This window comes from Pelobates fuscus, chromosome 13 (assembly GCF_036172605.1).
Source record: "Pelobates fuscus isolate aPelFus1 chromosome 13, aPelFus1.pri, whole genome shotgun sequence".
In the NCBI taxonomy this organism is placed as follows: domain Eukaryota; kingdom Metazoa; phylum Chordata; class Amphibia; order Anura; family Pelobatidae; genus Pelobates; species Pelobates fuscus.
Genome location: NC_086329.1, coordinates 8605190 through 8626395, shown reverse-complemented (window position 1 = coordinate 8626395; position 21206 = coordinate 8605190). Strand labels below are relative to the sequence as shown.

The window sequence follows — 21206 nt, the reverse complement described above, 5'->3', positions numbered from 1 at the left end:
TTAGGATTACTCCAAGCACCATGACCACTTAAGATACAATGACCACTTCAGTGATTTTAAGTCTGTATGTGCAGTGTTTGCATTTAAAAAGCTGCACACCCCTCAGCTGCTGGAGGTGTAACTGCACTGGGGCATCATCTGACAGCACGGAACTAAATTTCTGGGCTGGCTAGTGTCAGTTCTGTGTATATTGCTATGCACAGAATTGCAATGATTGTGCTCTCAGAAAATGAATGTATCTGAATCTTACTGTAGTTATTATGACGCTTGGAGTAAACCTTTATAGGACAATCCAGACCACGAAAGCACTTAAGCTTGCTGAAAGGTTTTATATGTGAAGAGTGTACGCTTAATTTTGCACACAAAAAAATGCAGGTTTCAATAGAAACAGCGATATAATGTGGTTTACTTATCACTTAGAGTTTCAGGTGATAGGCTTTAAAGGGACGCTGGAAACTATAACAGTTTTGTCTAATTGAAGTGGTTATAGTGCCTGGAGTCTCATGTGCTATCCCCCCCATTCAGTGTAAAACCTTTTTAAGCAGTTTAACACTAAATCTGGGACTCTGGCTTCTTACAACCAACCCCCTACTGAAAAGTACAGAAAAGGCAGAGATTACACACTTCCTTCTAGCCATACCAATTCATACGAGCTATGAGTGCTGTGATTGGCTGAGGGTGTGAGTTGACCGCTTTCAGGTCAATGATTCCTAATTAGTCCAAGCAGCGGATAGAGAGGATTGGCTCCTGGGGACTCTCATTTAGCATTAAAACCCGTTAAATGCTGAATGGGAGAATGGCCACAAGGAACTCCACACACTATGAAGGACTGACAGGAATTACACATTTTAGATTAAAACAGAAAAAAATAGCAAAATGTGCTTTTACTAGTTTGACAATTCTGGAGAATCGACATGGGAATTGCTAATAACATGGTAAAATCGTCATTTTCTAGGGGTTTTTTTTTGGGAGGGGTGTTCATACCTGAAACATATCTGTGTCCTTGTCGTGAGTATATTCCACTACAACTGTCTGGGTTCTGGATAGTGTGTAGGAGATGCTGTGTTGACCTCTGCTGCTGATCGCCTGTAGAAATGGAAAACAAAGACACAAAAATTGATTGAACGCTAGTCGATGGTTTCCAATTGTAGCTGTAGGGGAATGCACCATTTCCCCTATCAGATCTGGTTTTCAAAGAACAACGTTATTATTCAGTTCCTGGCCTAATGGAGTTTTACCTGCCTTCTCGTTAAATATCACGCTGGCCGTATATGTCACGTTTCCAAAGAGAAACGTGCAGACCATTGTGCTGTTCCGGCACCCAGACAGTTAATTATTTCAACAGAGTTGGGTTAAGCACGCTTTAGGGAGTTCTGCAATGTCATATGACCCGTTAAACGGTTTACCGTATATACTCGAGTATAAGTTGAGTTTTTCAGCACATTTTTTGTGCTGAAAAACCCCAACTCGACTTATACTCGAGTCAATGTCTGTATTATGGCAATTTACATTGCCATAATACAGACAATGGGGCTGTGTGCGTTTACTTACCTCTCCTGCAGCTCCTGTCAGCTCCCTTCTCCTCCGCGCCGGTCTGGTCAGCACCTCTGTCAGCTCCCAGTGTAAGTCTCGCGAGAGCCGCGGGGTCATAGTGCGGCCGCGAGACTTACACCGTGAGCTGACAGGGGAGCTAACCGGACCGGCGCGGAGGAGAAGGGAGCTGACAGGAGCTGCAGGAGAGGTAAGTAAACGTTTCCTGCCAGCCCCCTCCACTGAACTGCCAATGCCACTGGACCACCAGGGAGTGAGAGCCCCCTCCCTGCCATGTATCAAGCAGGGAGGGGGGACGAAAAAAATAAATAAAATAATAATATTTTAAAAATAATAAAAACATTTTTTTAAAATAATTAAAAAAAAATTAATAATGCCCACCCCCTACCAAGGCTCTGCAACACACACACACACACTGCACTCATATCCACACACACACGGTAAATAAATATTCAATTAATATAATTTTTTTAGGATCTAATTTTATTTAGAAATTTACCAGTAGCTGCTGCATTTCCCACCCTAGTCTTATACTCGAGTCAATAAGTTTTCCCAGTTTTTTGGGGTAAAATTAGGGGCCTCGGCTTATACTAGAGTATATACGGTACTTGTTTCTCCCATCCTTGAGGCTCCATGTACAGCTTTACAATTTAACAAATTGGGGCACCAGGATTAAAACCAAATATGTGTAATGTAAATAAATATAGATATGGTCTCCCATTTATAGGAGGAGAAAAGGTTACCAGCTACTATATTTCAGCTCTGTAATGTGGGTTATTACTGTATGCATCATTTATGAAAGCAACAATTTTTGGTATAGTCCTACAATTACATTTAACCCACAACATACAGTAAGAAAGCGGTGCAAACGAGCCATCTATAAAAGAAATTGGGAATTTAAAGCAAGGTACTAGCTGTTCAAGGTGTGTAGGGGTAAGAAGTGTCACGGAGATACAATGTATGTTGAATGGGGACATGTGGAAGTTGGTACTGGTAGCTTAGCACATGGACAGACCAGGTTTGGAATAAGAACAGCACGTGTAGGAGTGGATTATTCTAAAATTCTCTTCAGTAAAGTAAGACCAGGAGCTGTGCAGGTGGTAGGAAGGGGAGAAGTTGTGATCACACTAACTGTAATGATGAAGTTATGTGTTGAAAGTTTGTTAGAAGCACCTTGGATCATGAGAGAAAGCAGTTATGGAATTAGAGAGGCTGTGTCACCCACACAAAAACTATTCTGAGCATAATCTTTATGAAATGCTGAAAAAAATGACATTCCACCGCAGCCAAGATTTAAGACAAAGTAGGAAATATTCTTCTTCTTAAAATGCCTAACCTGACAAAAGGCAGAGCTACCGCCGTCAAGTTTTGTCAATTTTGTACAACACTGATGTCTGTGGAGGATCATGCGAGACGGTGGGAGCCACCATAATTATGGTCACGCTTAGTGGAGGCTGTGGGAATAAGGCATTGTCTCGCTCGTTACATGGCAATAACAGGAGATCTTCAGGAGTTGAAGATCAAGGATGGCAGCGCCCAATGTGGACGGCATCAGGTAAGGATATCAAACCTCTGCTCCACCCCTCCGGGCCACGGTGGTAATGTGCAAAATATGCACAATAAGACCACAGAAGATAAAATAAAAATGAAAAATAAGCCACAATTATGAACAATGCATATTGTAATTCACAGGCTCAATATTCGATATGTAGTAAAACTGTGAAAAATGCCATGGAGGGATTTATACAATGTCTACACATCACATTTTATCATCTCATGGATTCACAGACCCTTGCATAACCTGCATTACATGCTCAGGGTTTTTCTAAGGAAATCCCAGTACAAGAAGCAAAAATGCAGTGTCAAAATTCATGCAGAGAACCCTGACGTGTATTGCGTTTTAACAAAATGCATTTACTTACAGAACGAATCTACCAGTCAGCCTATAGAACGGTAGGACTAGACTGGCTTGGGGGTCATTTCTTGTACTCTTTTAGGGACGAGTGACTAATCATTAAAATGCCTGTTATTATATTTCAAATTTGCAGCATGGAAACATCTGGTAATCTTTAAAGTTTAAGAAATGTATTAACATCTCCCGCAGAGATTAATAGGAGTTGCTAAACCAACACCTGGCTTCCATTCTACAAGCTAAGCCCAAACACCTGTTGCCATCTGACTATAAATTATATCTGACTCGTCTAGGAGTGGAAAAGACAATAAGACAATTGAATTAATGCAAACACTATACTATATTATAGTATTTTGTATTCATGCACATTTAAGCACTGAAGACTATTTGGGCATGGGGTATGTAATTTGCAATAAATTCCCATGATACTTGGCAAGCTGTGTAAATGGAAACACTAAGGGCAACTTGCTCAGACAATCACAGATTGTGCATGCACAGAGTGAACCTTTTTAAATTCCTGGTGGAATTGCTATAGCAACAAACTGGGATATCTGTACAACTGGACAACTTCCAAAACGGTAAATGCCAAGTGGTGGTCGGTGTCAGTGTGGGGGACCCGAGTAGATGTTTAACAATACTTGGCTAAAAATAATAACTGTCAGTATCCTATGGTAGCCATCTCTGTTGCTCATTGCTGTCCGCCTGCTCCACTAGCAGAGATGGCATCCCCCGCCCCACTGGTTCAGAAGTTTGGTTTCCATTTTAGCTACGTCAATTTATTGATTCCTTGTTCATTGCAGCAGTATAATACATAGACACCATCTGGTCACTACACCAGTTTAATTCATGATCTGCCATCAGCAACACCCCCCCTCCCCCCTCCCATACTAAAAACAGAAACACTGAAATGTCATATACAAACAGAAATATCCACTCTCGCACACCTTCATGCTCACATACCATTAACCACAAATATATATATATATACACACACACACAGTTTAGTCATTCACAATAAATTACGAGAAGACTAAAATGTGTTGTCCAGTATAATATATTCTACTTTGATTATAGCCATTACAAATCTGCAAAGTTATTTCTAAGCTGCCCACCAAGCTGTCATATGGCATGCCAGCACTGCAAAAACAGTCTAAAAACTGAGAAACAATTTGAGCTGGTTAAATTGGACATACAATTAAAAAAAAACAGCGGAGTTAAATTGAAGAACACTTGGTGGATCATAAATTATGCACAATCTGCATTTACTCAATACAAGAGGAATAAATTAATACATTAATGCACGGAACTAGAAACAATGATCGATCACACTTAAGAGTAGAAATTTAGCTCTAAACTTCTATAGTGAATCCTGAAGTGGTCTTCACCGGTTATAAAAAACAAAAACAAAAAAACTATCAAATAAACCCTATCTATATAAAGTGAAATATTTCATGAAGAATTAAAGGAACACTATAGTCACCAAAACTATTTTAGCTTAATGAAACACTGTTTGTGTTAAGATCATGCCTCTGAAGTTTCACTGCTCAATTCACTGTCATTTAGGAGTTAAATCACTTTCTGTTCTGTTTATGCAGCCTTAGCCACACCTCCTCTAGCTGTGACTGACAGCATGCAGTGAATAAAATAATCAAAAAACGGTTTCATTTTCAAGCAGATGTAACTTACATTAAAATATTATCTCGGGGGGCGTGGCTAAGCGACTGACCTGCATGGCCGCACGGTCTCAGAGCTCCGAGACACATTGCGTTACTTACAAACTTTATCCGCAGTATTACCGAACCGAGGCACCAGGAAAAGCAGGCGGTAGACCCACAATACAATATGGGTCGGAAAAACAAAAAGATAAAGCCCGATACACCCCGATTAAGCCACGACATTGGCGTGCTCCTGAGGCAGGCACAACAGGCCGGCGGGCCCAAAATGGCCGACTTCCCTGAGGCCTACTCAGACCTGTCTGAAGAACCTTCCCTAGAGGACGACGAGGACGATCTGCCGTCTAGAATGGCGCCAGCAGTGAAACCGGTCAGCCCAGACAAAGAGCCGGTGACAACAGCGGTGCTGAAAACTCTGCTGGCGGAGCTTCAGCACAATATCTTGGCTGACGTGGCGAACCTACGCACAGACCTCCAGGGCCTGACAGGCCGGATTGGAACCGTAGAAGCATCCACGGAGGAGCATACCCAACAAATTGCCTTCATGCAGCAAACAGTACAGGGGCTCCAGAAACAGAACGCAGCGTTCGATACCAGACTGGCGATACTGGAGGACATGCGGCGCAAAAACAATTTAAAAATCAGGGGCATCCCAGAGGCTATACCCACAGAGGAGCTGCCACATATGTTGAGACGCCTCATGGTGGCACTGGTATCCCCAAGACAGGCCAAGTCCATGGCTATGGAGGACTGTTTCCGCATACCGAAAGCACCGAAAGCTCCAGCAGCAGCCCCGAGGGATCTAATAGTTCGCTTCCGCAATGGCAGGGACAAGGCGGCAATGCTCATGGCTCTCAAAGACCGGGACTCTTACAATTTCGAAGGATCGCAACTCACCCTTTATCCAGACCTCTCGGGAGGGACCTTGGCATGGCGGAGATCTCTCTGCCCGGTTACCACCCTCCTTAGGCAGAAGAGCATCCAGTACAAGTGGCGGCTGTCACGAACCCTCATAGTCCTCCATGGAGAATCTCAGCACACAGTCCGCGACCTCACTGAAGCTCAGGCTCTGATGCACACAATGGGACTCACACTGGACTCGGTGCCACCAGATGGATTCCAAAGGCCCAATCCTGCACCTCAACGCTGGGACCCGGCAAAAGTGACAACTTTCGTACCGCGGAAGTCTCCACCGATTGGAGCCACACCGGTCACCACCTGAACTCTTCCATATGATACGGGGTACCCAACACCCATTGTTACTCTAAGTTACCCTAAGCTACCACAAGTTGTGTTTTTGTATTTGTATTTCTTTTTGTATGCACGCACACCCCCGTAATGCAACTTTCTGACCGCGCACTAACCCCCCCCATACCAGACAGAAGCGCATCAAAGACCGACACAAGCAGCCCTTTAGCCGGGCATCAAACTCCTGGCCCCAGAAATAGTCCTAGCGAGACTAACACACACTGACAGTGAACACCTAGTCGACTAGCTCCTAGCAGGTACCTTATCTGACGAACGAAACCACATCTGTGGCTAAGTAGAATGAGATTAGCTGTCCCGATATCACCCTCACCCACAGAGCTTATGGAAGACATGATTTTCTAAAACTGTCATATAACACCAACAGCATACCCGACCCATCAGTCACCCAATATGACCATTGCTATGCCACGTATGCCCTATTTGACAACACAACGTCTGACTTATCTCTCTAAAATTAAAAAATGTGTGCAGAATTATTGTTAGCCACGTTGAAACTGTATATGATTGTTTTGCCCTGGACTGCTATTGTGGCACCAAGGGCCCGTTTGTTGTTAACCGCACAGCAAAAATAAAGAATAAAAAAAAAAAAAATATTTTATCTCCTGCTCTGTAAATTGAACTTTAATCACATACAGGAGGTTCCTGCAGGGTCTAGCAAGCTATTAGCAGAGCAGAAGATAAGAAATTCTTAATGAAACATAACTTGTAATAAAAGGAAGGATAAATATTAGCTGCCTCTTTACAGGAAGTGTTTAGGAAGGCTGTGTAAGTCACATGTAGGGAGGTGTGACTAGGGCTGTATAAATAAGTGATTTAACTGTTAAATAGAGAATTGAGCAGTGAGACCGCAAGGCCATGATCTATACACCAAAACGGCTACATTAAGCTTAAGTTGTTTTGGAGACTATAGTGTCCCTTTAACACAAACAACAGACAATTTGACAGATGAAACTTGGTGCATGTGATATACCCTACTTAATTGCTCTGTGGGGCATATTTTAGAAAGACATCACTTCTACCCGCAGTGAGTGCCACATTTTCATACTGAATCAATAGACATAGTACTTACTATGCAATGGATTCATAGACAATGAAACACTCACTGCAGTCCTTGCAATAAAACTTAAATATCCGCTACTTTGAGGAACACTGATGCGGATTCGTTAGGCAGTCTGGTGAGTTTAAAATAGAGAGTACCTGCTAATAAGCCGTTCACTTTACACCCAGCATTAACATTTACTGTGCAAGTCGTTTATCGACTGCTGACAGCTTACCAATGAGGACTAAATAAGACGTGACTAGCAGTTTACACAATGGATTTCCCATATAACCATTGTTTCTTTATAAAGTGCATCCCTTACAAATTGTAACTGTCCCATTTTGTACTGCTGCACGTGGCCTTTCTATTCCATGATACATAAAGTACATTTTAGTAGCCTTAATGGTAGAACATATTTTGAAAGAAAGTAATTAAAATCACAGCATTATAACTCGCTTCCTATATCCTAAAATTCTTCCTTGTTCCTGTCCGTGTACTTGTCCAATAACACAGCGGGACAGGTCATTGGGAAGTGCAGCATTAGTTTATGGGGTTAGAAGAACCACCATGTATTGTGAGTGGGTCCCTCTGGTATTATCAGTTTTACAGTCTTTGCTGGGGTTAGATATGGGACAGTCACCAATAATCTGAAGTGTCAGCTTTTTAACCGAGAACTGGAAGTGCTGGTATACAATCTCCACATACCACAAAGAGGCTCCTGATTGGCCGAGCCATTTCCTAGTCTGATACAAAGTTAATTCATTATAGGTTCTACATGTAGTTCTTTTATGCTAAATTCCACATCATTACACACAGCCTCCAGCTTGCTTGCTTTCGTAAGCATATCCAATTACTTTACAAATACATGAAATGAACAGGCCAGGCAATGACTACTGCAGTAATACACCCCGAGTTAGTCCAGGTGAAGCAGAATGGTTCAAAGTTACTGAAAGATACCTTACACAGCCAAGTTGCATAATCGGCTTTGGTCATAACAGCGATACAAGAAGGAACCTTTCAGAAGGCATTATAGGAACGCTGGAAAGCCTTTAACATCTTGTGTTCTAAGAAAGGCTAAGAACAGGGTGTGTACTTTCTTGGGAAACTTTGAAACTGTGGAAATCATACAGACAGCTGTGTGAATTCCCACTCGTTCTTTGCTTTGGCTAAGAACAGACAATATACAATTGTTGGAGAGAATCGAGCACAGAACATTAACACACCCTAAACAATGCAGTGTACACTGCTTGGCTAGAAACGACAAGATCATTGTGTCCCATTAACTATGAACACTCCAAATTAAAACCAGTACCCTGCCTCCCACTACACTCGGCTGCCCAGGTCTAGTTGGCACAAGGGTAAATACTTTACTGAAGTCACCAATGACCACATGCCAAGCGACAAGAACTAGAAAATCCCAACGTTCATACGGACCTTCAGCCATTCCAGGAGAAACAAATCCGACCCTAGGTAAGCACTCAAAGAAAATCAGATCTATAAATATTTGATGAGGCATATATAGATTATTTCCTTCCTGGCAAGCAAACACGTGGCTTTCTTATAAATCAAATTATGAGCACGTTATAAACCTGACCTTTTAAAGTCAGTTTTTTTTGTTTTGTTTTTTTACGGTCTACAAAAAACATCTTCAACAATGCGCATCGCCCTGAACCTACCAGTTGCTCAGACAGGAAAGAGTTAATAACTAATCATGGTATGTGGCCATGCTGATCCCAGCAGGGTACTGGGTTATGTAAGCTGACAGCACTATGCCTGCTGTGCGTGACACACAGGCAGCTCAATCATGAAATTTAAGGTCTGCGCAGGGTTTGCTTGAAACACAGATTTCCCCCTCTGGCCTGGTATTGGCAGCTTATACACTAAACATTGAATTATCAATAACGGGGCGAACTATCTCAAAATAAAAAACAGAATCTTACCGACCCCTCTTCCTGTGAGCGGCTGACGTGGAAGTTGCACGTCTCAGAATTAAATAGCTGAAATAAGCCAGAATACATTTTAATTAAAGTATGTCGTTTAGTCAATAGTTATGATGTACAGCACATGCAGGCAGACAAGTTAGATAGAAGCCTTCTACATGTTTGACTACAGAAGTGCCCTTACTCATACACATATGACTGTGCTGTGGACCACTATAGATGGGGTTTCTTTAAAGGGACGTTATAGTAAGCCAGACCACTTCCTCTCAATGATGTGTTCTTGGTACAGCGATCATGTAAACATTACACAAAGGTTACGTTGCAGGGTTAAGTCCACCTCTAGAGGCTGTCAGTATGCTTCTGCGGTACTGACAGAGTAAAACTAATAAAGAACAGAATAAAATGCTTACGAATGGAAATATACCAATGGAAAATGCATGCACAGCGCGTGTTGGACCAACCTGGAGAAGGCCCATCTCCTCTGTTGTATCACAGGAGGTGGAAAGGTGAGCAGCACCAAGGGAGCCTTGGCACTGGAAAAAGGCAAGTAAAACTTGTGATGCAAACATTGGGGAAGGGGGCTTAATCCAAATGGGGACGTGGACCTTATAGTATTAGCAATACAGATTTATATTAACACCTTTAAAGGAACACTGTAGACAGAAGTGGTCTGGGTGCAATGTCCCATGTCCTTTAACCCTACAGTGGTAATTACCACAATTTCAGAGAAACTGCAATAATTACCCCTGAAGGTTAATTCCTCCTCTAGTGGCAGTCTACCAGACAGCCACTAGAGGGACTTTTGGAATCCAAATTGACCTTTGGTCCATTATCCGACGCTGGACGTCCTCACGCTATGCATGAGGACCTCCAGCGTCAGTTTTTCCCTATAGGAAAGCATTAATTAATGCTTTCCTATGGGGAGATAATAATACAAGCGCAGCCATTGCTGCGCATGTGCAATAGGTCTCCCTCGCCAGGTGACGTCGGTGGGGTAGGAGCGTGGGCGGAGCCTGACCCAGCACAGAGGGACATCAGCGCTGGCTTCAGGTAAGTGACTAAAGGGGATTTAACCCCTTCATCCGCATGGGAGAGGTGGCACTATAGAATCCATTTAAGCACTGCTAGTTATTTCTGCTCTATCGCATTATTACTCAAAGTAGCTCAGTCCCTTAAGGGTCATACTTTGCAAAGGCCTCTTAAAAGGTGACATTGCCTGCTTGGTGTGTGGCTGCCCAGGGAAGAAACTTACCTTAAGCCATTATCTGCGGTTATTAGTGCTGTATCACCAGAAGCCAGTGCACAGAGATCCTGAGAAACGTCAAGATACTCTATAAAACTGCACTCGCAAAGCGAGACAAGATGCCTTTTGCCACAGCCATTATCAGCTGTGGGAATTGACATAAGATGACAGCAGATGTCCCTACTTTGTCTTCTATTATTGACTGCTGTAAGAGAATAGCTGGAGAATACTCCAAACTTGCACAATAATACCATTATTATGTTGCCATTATCAGTAAGATCACTATAATTAAAAGGGACACTACCCAAACCTCCCCCCCCCCCCCCCCCCAAAAAAAAATAACAGTTTAGTATCTGTACTCCCAACGTAACCATACATGCTTTTATTTATGCATTGTTTTTCACTGGGGTTATATCTAAAAACAGCGAATAGAAGCAGCAGAGCTCGTCTTCAGCATGTGCAAGCCCTCCCCTTCTAACCACACCCAGACTTTCTGTTGCTCTCCAATCACAGACTTTCTAACACAGCTAAACTGAAATAAACCAGCAAAAAGTAGCAGGACTGGCTGGCTGATTGACAACTGCTGGGTGCAACAGAAGTAATTTTTATACAAATCTGAATAGATCTTTTTTTCCCCTGCACATTGCATTGTATTACTGTATGGAAATAGAAGGTGTGATTTGTGGATGAGTAAACACACATACATTTAGTTAAACCGATAATTCATAATAAGGATAAGAAGGAAATAAATACATAAATAAAAAATAAAAAATAAATAGTCTAGCAACTTTTCTTTTTTTGTTTTTGTTTAGGGCTGCACTGTTTTTTACACTACCTCGTTCATTCTCCTCGGCTGGGAGGAAGGGTGAAAAACATTTTCAGATTCCTTTTATAGCCACAAAAATTACAGGAACAAGACGTTCACACAAGCCCTGGTATAAATAAAACTGTATTTGTTTACATTTCTGTAATTCCGCTGTACAGCTGTACTTTATAGGTTTCATTTGTAGAAGGTAAAAGGTTTGCGGACTAAAGGGTATCCCAAGACGTGTTTGTAAATAATCTTATTACAGTGCAACGTGTTCTACAGTAAACATTTATAAAAACTGATTTCAACAATTACAACTGGCTGCATTAGTTTGTTCATGTGCCTGCAGTGGTAGAATTTAAATGGATCATCATACATAAAGCTGTACATATATTGAGAAAGGAAATACCCTGAACTGGCAGAGGTTCACAGACATTTTATAAAAAAAAAAAAAAGTTAAAAAGCAAATGTTAGTGAGCGTTTATTTATGAGCCCCGGTAATAGTAAATCCAAAGAGAGGGAGGTAAGAAATCTGTATCGGAGAGGGCTGGAACTGACCGAAAAGAAGGTGAATATCTTCCATGTTTTTTTTTGCTGTTTGTTTTTGCAGATGTTAGACACCTTAGAAAGAAAATAAAATCCAGAACAATGGGACATACGCCCATGATAAGGACTGCTGGGACACAGTTATTAATTTCTCCTACTGAAGCCCTGCACATACATGTACTTAGCATCATGCCAGAGTATAAAAAAGGAATGGCTGGGATGCCCTGAACACTGCACATGTCACATGTAGATTACAGGAGGGATGGACAAATTAAATAAAAAGTAATTGTTAAATAGATCCAGAGCAGCTGGAATGGAACATGTGCACACACTTCGTTCATACATGAACCCGAACATACAAGGTTCCCTGAGAAGAGAAGGACAGGTATGTATGAAAAGTGCAGATTAGAATAGAAGGGTCCAGAGAGCCCACATAACACTAAAATACTCTGTTGTTCCTTTAAAGCAGTTTATAACCAAGTGCCAGATGAGCTCCACGTGGGCAAGTTATTCATGTCTTCAATAACACAAAACCACAATAAAACCAGCACCTACCTTGGAGGCCTGAGGGGTTGAAATGACGTGCACCGAGCTGGCTCTGACACCATTAGATTTGGGGCGTTTATACAGTGCGAATCTACTTTTCCTTCTTCCTCTGTCTCCGTTTGGGAGGCAGCCATTGTACCTGGTAAAAATACAGAAAGACGTTTTCAGTAAGAGAAATATGGTGTACAAAGTGAAACTAATTCAGGATTTACCTGCTTTTACAAAATGTCCTGTACATGGGATTTATTTAAATAAATAATAAGCACAAAATCTGTGACAATATGCATAATGTTTCACAATTCCTCATGGAAAAAAATGTTAAGTTTTTACAGACATTTGCATTATATACATATTTACTGATAGATCGATACACAATCGACTGCTGAATAGTTTAAAATGTGACATTTATAGGTGTGTGTGTACAATATTTGAATTCAAACTGTTCAGCAGTCCAATTTTTTTTTTTTACATTTTCCTCATGTTCAAATTTAATAAGTAAAGACATTCCCAAGCACAAACTTCCTCTTGGCTTTTATTTCATAACAGACAAGAAAAAACATAAAATGAGAATGTATTTGACGGTTCATACATACAAGTTTGCTTTATTTTGCATACCAAATTTACTTTTTTTGCAAAACAAAAAAATGCAACCTACTACAGCCCCACTCATTGAATTCCCACTACAAAGAGTGCTAAAACTAGATTGTAAGCTCACGGGCAGGGTCGTCTGTTCCTTTTGTACAGTTACATGTTAATTATTTGTCTGTTTTCCCTCTATTGTACAGCTCTGCAGAATAGAAATACCAATAAACAAACAAACAAATAAAGAACACCTTAGTGTAGTGAATGTTTATTACGTATTTCAGTTCATGGGCTTTGATTCCACCCCCACCATCACCACATCCTGCCAACATTTAAATGCTTGATAGATCGGTGAACTGCTTAAAGGCATTCAAATGTACAGGTCATATTACACAACTGAAACTGCATCCGATTTTAACTGTGCAAGAAGAACAAAATTAAATTCTTATTTTTTTTTTTTTAATAGTGCGATCGATATTTAAAATCCACCAGAAAACGAATTCCAGCTAGAGATCCTTAAATGAAATCCACCTGACATTTAATTTATGCATAGAACAATTCTATTCAGATAATTGAGTGACAGAAGGGATAGGCAACCTTCGGCACTCGAGACGTTGTTTACTACATCCCCCATAACGCTCTTACACTTCTAATGCTGGCAAAGCATCATGGGAGGTATAGTCCAAAACATCTGGAGTGCCAAAGGTTGCCTATGCCTGAACAGGAGCTAAAGTGCATGAGTTCTAGTTTCTGTCATATTCTCACAGACGCTAGATAATAGGAGCATAGTGACTGATCACTCCATTCTGCTATGGATGTGCTGAAGGAGGGTGGTGCTACATGGTAAAGTGTCCCCAGTCAGAGTCAAACTCACTCCAAGGGGACAGGATCGGTGGGTGGGTGTTATATTATTGTAAAACCCCTGCACGCTGGATTATGACCGTGCTTGATTTAATATTTCCTTTATCAGTGAAACAAATAGAAAAGTAAACACGACACTTTTAATGCACAAGCCTGCAATGTGTTGGGGTTACAATTTGAGGTGACTTTATACACCCCATTGAAATAGAGATTCCCAAATAAGATGTTGTGGTTTAAAGTAAAACTACCATGGCAGCCATGCCAGAACGTCACAGTGTTAAAGGAGTGCGCGTAGAGGAGCCAAAAGTGTTGAAGAATAGACTTCTAATGGGAACTCCATACTGCATGCAAAAAAATCATTAAAATTGTGTGTGTGCGCCGATTTAAACCAGTTTCAAAAACACTCCTGCACCACATACACTTGATAATGACAGATTCAGAGTTTTGCAATAAACAATATTTGAGCTTCTCTCAATGTTTTTCAATAAATGTAACTCAATTTGAAACATTACTGACACTACACAGAAATGGTAACTTGAAAATAGAGGTAGGTCAACCATTCACCATTTCTACTACATAAGCAGAAAAATGAATCATCATTGTCCCGCATCAGATTTGTAGATAAGAAACTACTATGGTGAGGTTTCAAATTAGAGTACTTTCTTGCAGTCTTTATAAAAATGACATATTCAAAATAATTTTTTGTTTCATTAGAAGACCCACCCAATATGTAGAAAAATGCAAAAATAACAATAGCGACACAAACATTTGGATGGATGTCAGGTATCTGATACGGTCTTGTGTCAGTGTCACGATTTACTGAATATTTAATGTGACAGAGACAGAGACAGTCTCAACACAAACTCCAACACACCGTAGCTCTGAGCAAAAGGGCCGGCAACATTTAGCCAAGAACAAAGTCCCACACTAACATCACAGATCTCTGTGCGGACGTGCTCACACAATACACATATCAGCCCGTTGTCTCTTGCAAACACCTCCACATCAAACATACTTCTTGTAGTCTGGGGTCTTAGCTTGCCCCATACATGGTCATCTCATGGGAAATCTCTCAGTGGGCCAGTACAGCTCGGGAGAGCAGCGAGATTGTGGGCCAACTGCCCACGCACAAAACCGCACAGTACTGGGCTGGCAAGTCCTGCCGTACTCTAGCGGGCATCCCGACCCACCTCCAATCGCTGCTAGTCTGCAGATGAATTGAAGAGGCTGCAGCCAGTAATTCTGGAAATCGTCCCTGTTAATACCACTTACACCTAGTATGATTAAAGCATAAATGAAAATATAGCCAATCCAAATGACTGCAGCCAAATTATAATTAAAACAACAAGACACGATTTAGCAATACTAGAACAAGTCACAACAGTATTATCTATACCTCTTCTGTAGCATAATCCTTATATCACACAAAAGGGAAAACTTAATAGACATTTTTATTAACAAATATAAATTACAAGTACTGATAATTCCCTACACTGCTACCCTTATAGGGGAAAGATTAAAATGAAAAACCAAAATGTATCTTTTAGTTGTTTAGAATGGCTCCCTAGTTTGTCCAAAAAAAAAAGACATTCCACACACAAAGCACACAGTGTGTGTTCTATTTTTCATTATACTAGAAGTGCAGATTGTCAATAAATTCACACTTTTATAAATTAACCTTGTTACACCCGCTGGCTGTCAGACAACAGGTCCATTAACTTCCTGGTTTGATTAGCTCAGTGGAGAAACTCAAGAAGCAGCAATTTCTCTGATCACCTACCGTGCAAAGACTTTCCATTAAGCTGCATTGGGAAGTCTATGATTGGACAGGCACAGAAAGTATGGGCGGGGTTAGGAGGGAAAGGCTTACAGAAGCTGCAGACAAGAGATCTGCAGCTTTTGCGAGCCGTTTTTGAATATATCCACAATGGAAACATTTCTAATTAAATGAATGTTGCCATTGTGGTTACATCTAGTAAATTGTAGAAAAATATACATCTATAAATGTTCATTTGCACCCACTACATTGGAAGAGGTTTCTGCTCTGCTCCAGTCCTCCCGCCCCACCCACCCTAGATCCAATTCCCTCGCATCTCATCCGTACTCTGTCTTCTTCTCTTTCTCCACCTCTCACTAAAATTCTCAATCTCTCTCTCCTCTGGTATATTTCCATCGCCCTTCAAACATGCAACTGTAACCCCGATTCTAAAGAAGCCCAATCTTGACCCTAACTCCCCATCCAACTATGGTCCTATCTCGCTACTGCCTTTTGCATCCAAGATCCTTGAACGAATTGTGTATGCGAGATTGACAGACTTCGAGTCCAAGTCTCTGCTAGACCCGCTTCAGTCTGGTTTCCGCGCTAAGCACTCTGTGGAAACGGCACTGACCAAAGTATCCAATGATCTACTTGCTGCAAAATCTCGTGGTCACTACTCTATCCTAATTCTCCTTGACCTGTCTGCGGCTTTTGACACTGTTGATCATCAACAGCTTCTTTTCATCCTCCGCAATATCGGTCTACAAGATATTGCTCTCTCCTGGTGATCCTCCTACCTCCAGCGCTCTTTCAGTGTTTCTTTCTATGGCTCTGCTTCTTCTCCCCAGCTCCTCTCTGTTGGTGTCCCAAGGTTCAGTCCTTGGTCCCCTACTGTTCTCCAACTATACTGCCTCCCTTGGTAAACTCATTAGCTCCTTTGGCTTCCAATATCATTTCTATGCAGATGACACAAATCTACCTGTCCTCTCCCAGTCACTCTTTACTAGTGTATCCGACTGCCTCTCGGCTATTTCTAACTGGATGGCTGCCCACCATCTTAAACTAAACTTGACCAAAACTGAAATTCTTGTCTTTCCTCCCTCAAGTGTTGTTACTCCTGTGTCTGTCTCCCTCCAAGTCAATGCTGCTACCATCAGCTCCACCATGCAGGCTCGCTGCCTAGGTGTTCTCTTTGACTCCGACCTCTCCTTCAAGCCTCATGTTCAATCTATCGCCAAATCCTGTCAGTTCCATCTCAAAAACATTTTGCGCATCCGCCCCTACTTAACGCCGGATGCAACTAAGGTGTTGGTCCATTCCACTGTCCTTTCTTGCCTTGACTACTGTAATCTGCTTCTCAGTAGTCTTACATGCTCCCAACTTGCGCCGTTACAGTCCATAATGAATGCGGCAGCAAGGCTCATCTTCCTGTCCACCCACACCTACCATGCCTCACCCTTCAGTCAGTCCCTACATTGGCTTCCTATAAAATATAGAGCACAATATAAAATGTTGGTTCTTGCTTTCAAATCTTTACATAATGCTGCTCCCACTGACAAACCTGGCAGTCGGACATCATGTGGGAAAAAGGTTACCGACTCCCCCCTCTAAACCACCAAGTTACACTCACACAGTGAAGCAGGAGGTTTGATAAATATGTCCCAATGCTTCTTTTCTGTCCTTGAACATAGTAAGTGGGGGGAAAGGATACATCTGCTAACAATAAGTGACAGGGAATCACGATGGCACTCAGTTCCAGGATAGAAGTAAATACAAAGGGGTGGCTTTCCTAACAATTAATTTTTTCAGACCTCACAAACATTTTAAAATGCCAGGAAGTGACAGATCCCCCATTGTTGCTCCTCGCTTTGCTTTTATGATGCCTTCGATTTCCAAATATATTTAAAATGTTGCTGTAGGCAAGACCCACACAGCCTGAGAAACAGACAGCTCTTGTTAGCTCTTCCAGATTAACGTCTTCTCTGGAGTGTCATATGAATGTGAGCCAAAATCTTTTGAGCATGTTTCAGTATAAGTGGCTTAAAGCACATGGTGGATATCACTGGGCTCAATGGAGATGATGAATTCTGTGTTAATTAACAATCATGCTCTCACTTACATCATTTTCCGGTATTTAATCCCTTTATCTTGTAAGGTTTGGTAATCTTAAAGAAAACTGGAATTGCAAGTTTTAGCCACATAACACAGCCAAAGGCTTAAGTAGGCCCTCTCAAAAGTAGTTTTTTTTTTGTTTTTGTTTTAAATGCAATTTAAAACAAGTCAGCCAAAGGACAACTCCTTCTAGTAATTGTGCCATGAGAGACTCACTTTAACAGCTCAAGGTCCCTGATGCATAGATAGTATTATTTACCATAATGATTAAACATATATATTTATTTACTTAACGGTTACTTCAAGCATCATAACTACTACAGATTGCTGTAGTACCCTGGCCCCATTTACTGGTAATGGGGCAAACTGTTTTGCAATGGTTTACCTTCGTACCCGGTTCTCCTGGACACAGAGGCTCCTCCTGTGACCAGTGATCACATCCCCCACCTCCGATAGACTGTAAGCTTGTTGAGCAGGGTCCTCTTCAACCTATCGTTCTTGCAAGTTTTCTTGTAATTGTCCTATTTATAGCTAAATCCCCACTCTCATAATATTGTTAAGCGCTACGGAATCTGTTGGCGCTATATTAATAGAAACTTTGAATCAGTCCCGCAGGCCATTTACTTGCCGAGAGCATGAGCTGACCACTCTCGATGAATGATATTCTGTGCACAAGAATATGGAGAGGACTGACAGTTATCCCGGAGCCCCATTCCCTGCAAGACGAGGGCCAGCAGGCGCATTATACATCGCGGCAGAGATAGGGTGGTATGTGGGCTGTGACGGAATCTCATTCAGTGTCAGAATCTTCTAAAACAGTTTAATAGAGAAGGAAGGGATGGCACCTCTAACAACTTTAATGAAATGAAGTTGTGATAGTGCCTAGTGATGCTTTAACTGTACAATGTAGCTTTTTTCAATGTCACAGGGGGTTGAGGTGGAGGGGTTGATATTTTTGCAACAAAAGACAGACATGCCAGTATATGGAAAGTCCCTGTAACACAACATTCTGAAATAAACTGTTGCAGGACCATTTTACTGCTTCAGTTATAAAATTCTATACAAGTCGAATTACAAAGAGAAGCCTTGAGGGAGACTCCACAGACCAAACAAGGAATGCATTCCAGGTTATTTAACAGAGATCAAAGGCAGCGAACGCCTATTCAAAGGGTTGAAACAAAAGTGGTTCAGGAAAAGAAAATAAGAATTATAGTTTGGCATTTCTACAGCCTTGTCTTCACATTATCTTCTGAAAGATTAGGATAACAAACAACCATATATGATAGAATTTCAATACTGACAATATAACTTACATTTCCCATCCCCCACCATTAGCTCTGACGTTCTTTGTAGTAATAAAGACAGAATGACTAGCACAGGGATAGGCAACCTTTGGCACTCCAGATGTTGTGGACTACTTGTTGTGGCAAAGCATCATGGGAGGTGTAGTCCAAAACATCTGCAGTGCCGAAGGTTGCCTATGCCAAGACTAGCACATCCATAATATATATTATTTTTAAAGCAACAAAAAATAAAAATACATAAAGGGGAATATTTTCTCTATTGTTCTACATTAGATATATACACATTAACTTAATGTTCGCTAGTTGTGAATATTGGCATCTTAAGCTTCCCATTTTAGTATTTGTTAAATCTGTAGAAACTACAAAGTTATTCACAATTCAGAAAGCAAAATCAGGTTGAGTTTTCTGGATAACCCCTGGTAGTAAACTTGTTTAATAGACAGGTTGAATAAGACAAATCAGAGGGACTGCAGCCAAAGCGTCCTTCTCCTGTCTTGTGTTACAGTGCTTGTGGGTGCTTTTAAAAGTATTATTAGAGTATATAAGTTAAGATCTGCTGTTTCTTCTTTAATACAATATATTAGAGGGGCACTATGGTCACCCAGAGCACTCCATCAAATGGTGTGGGTGCATTGAACCTGTAGTTTTAAAGTGGCTCTGTCTTTGCCTACAGTAACATGGCTGCTAGGGGTTCAGTGGCCATGGGGGGCAAGGAAAGCTGAGATTTACTTAGCTGAACCGGTCTCTCACAGGTGTCGCCATCCTAGTCAGCTGCCAAGAGCCAATGTCAGTGCTGTACTTTCGCACAGGACTCTCCCACGGGATATTCCATAGAGCGTTTTTTGATTCCCGCAACAATCGTCCCTACTTTGTCTTAGTGTGTATTTTGACTGGGTTATGAGTATTTCATAAAAGTGGACTCTCGCTGGAAGACGAAAGAGGAGTCTGAAGAGGCTGGAATTATTTGTTTTTATGGCAAACGTGGGAGAGGGAGGATTATAACGACCAGGGAAAGGGACTGTATAGCGTTGGGAATACAGGTTTGTTTTGTGCAATGTTCACTGGAGGAACAGAAGCGGGGCAGGGAAAAAAAAAAAACCTTAACATAAACACTGCTTTCTAGAACGGCTATGAACTAGGGTGTCAACCAGAGGCCGATAACTGACATCTGACCACAAGTAATGCAAAACATCCCACATTTCTATCAGATTTCAACAAATCATTCATCAAGCTAACAAGCAGGTGCAGAAATCTTTACTGTGCCTGGGGTAAAGAGGGCAAGCAGCATATTTTAAGGATAAGCTTACTATGGCTGTCACATTAGTGCCACAGTATCTCCATAATAACTTTAAATACCAGCAGGGAATTCAGCAATAAATCCAACGAGAGAGACACACACACTCACCAAAAATAACCAAAAACTCTTATCCCTCGTATTACTTTTTACTATTTTTACACCAAGTCCAAATATCTTAATTGTCGCTTATTTTTCAGTAATGTTTTGAATTCATTTAGATGTGTATTGCATTACTTATGTGTTATATATAAATATCTTTATAAATATTTATAGCTATATTGTTTCCACTAAAGTTATAATTTATAAACAAATTTCGTAGCGCCGTATAAGAGGTGTTTTTGTAACAAGACGAGCAGAAAAGTAAGGAGACATTGAAACAAGTGACATCCATAGGGTACATGGTATGAAGCGGATCATATGTGAGCCTTTCTGGAAAATACACTGCTTTTTGGTTATACAGTACATTCGTTGTGTTTGAGGAAACTGCCACCAGCACTCATTTACCAAGATAACTTCAATATTATACCAGAAGTTATTTACTAGCACTGGTGGTGGGAGTGTATTGCGGTTTACAAAGGGCCTTTGCTCTGATTTTTACAATCCTCACTTCTGCAAAAGCACTGAACCTATTGTAGATTACACAAACAATTCAGTGGGTAACCCTATATTAAAAGATTAAGCAGGTAGGAGTCTGCATTGTCCTGATGTGACTTTCTTAAACCATTTGTTTCCATAGAAACTTAGAGTTAAACAAATGAAAGAAC

At 41.2% G+C, this 21206-nt stretch overlaps 1 protein-coding gene across 1 annotated transcript in view; it reads right to left on the bottom strand.

The window, feature by feature from the left end:
* The window catches only part of PELI2 (pellino E3 ubiquitin protein ligase family member 2), a 70931-nt gene that overhangs the window by 3084 nt on the left and 46641 nt on the right, over nucleotides 1-21206 (bottom strand). Inside the window, exons 2-3 of the mRNA XM_063440523.1 lie at nucleotides 12537-12666; nucleotides 985-1086 (exon numbers count right to left, since the gene is read on the bottom strand). Of these exons, the coding sequence (XP_063296593.1) occupies nucleotides 985-1086; nucleotides 12537-12666 (232 nt within the window). The remainder of the gene's footprint in view (nucleotides 1-984; nucleotides 1087-12536; nucleotides 12667-21206) is intronic.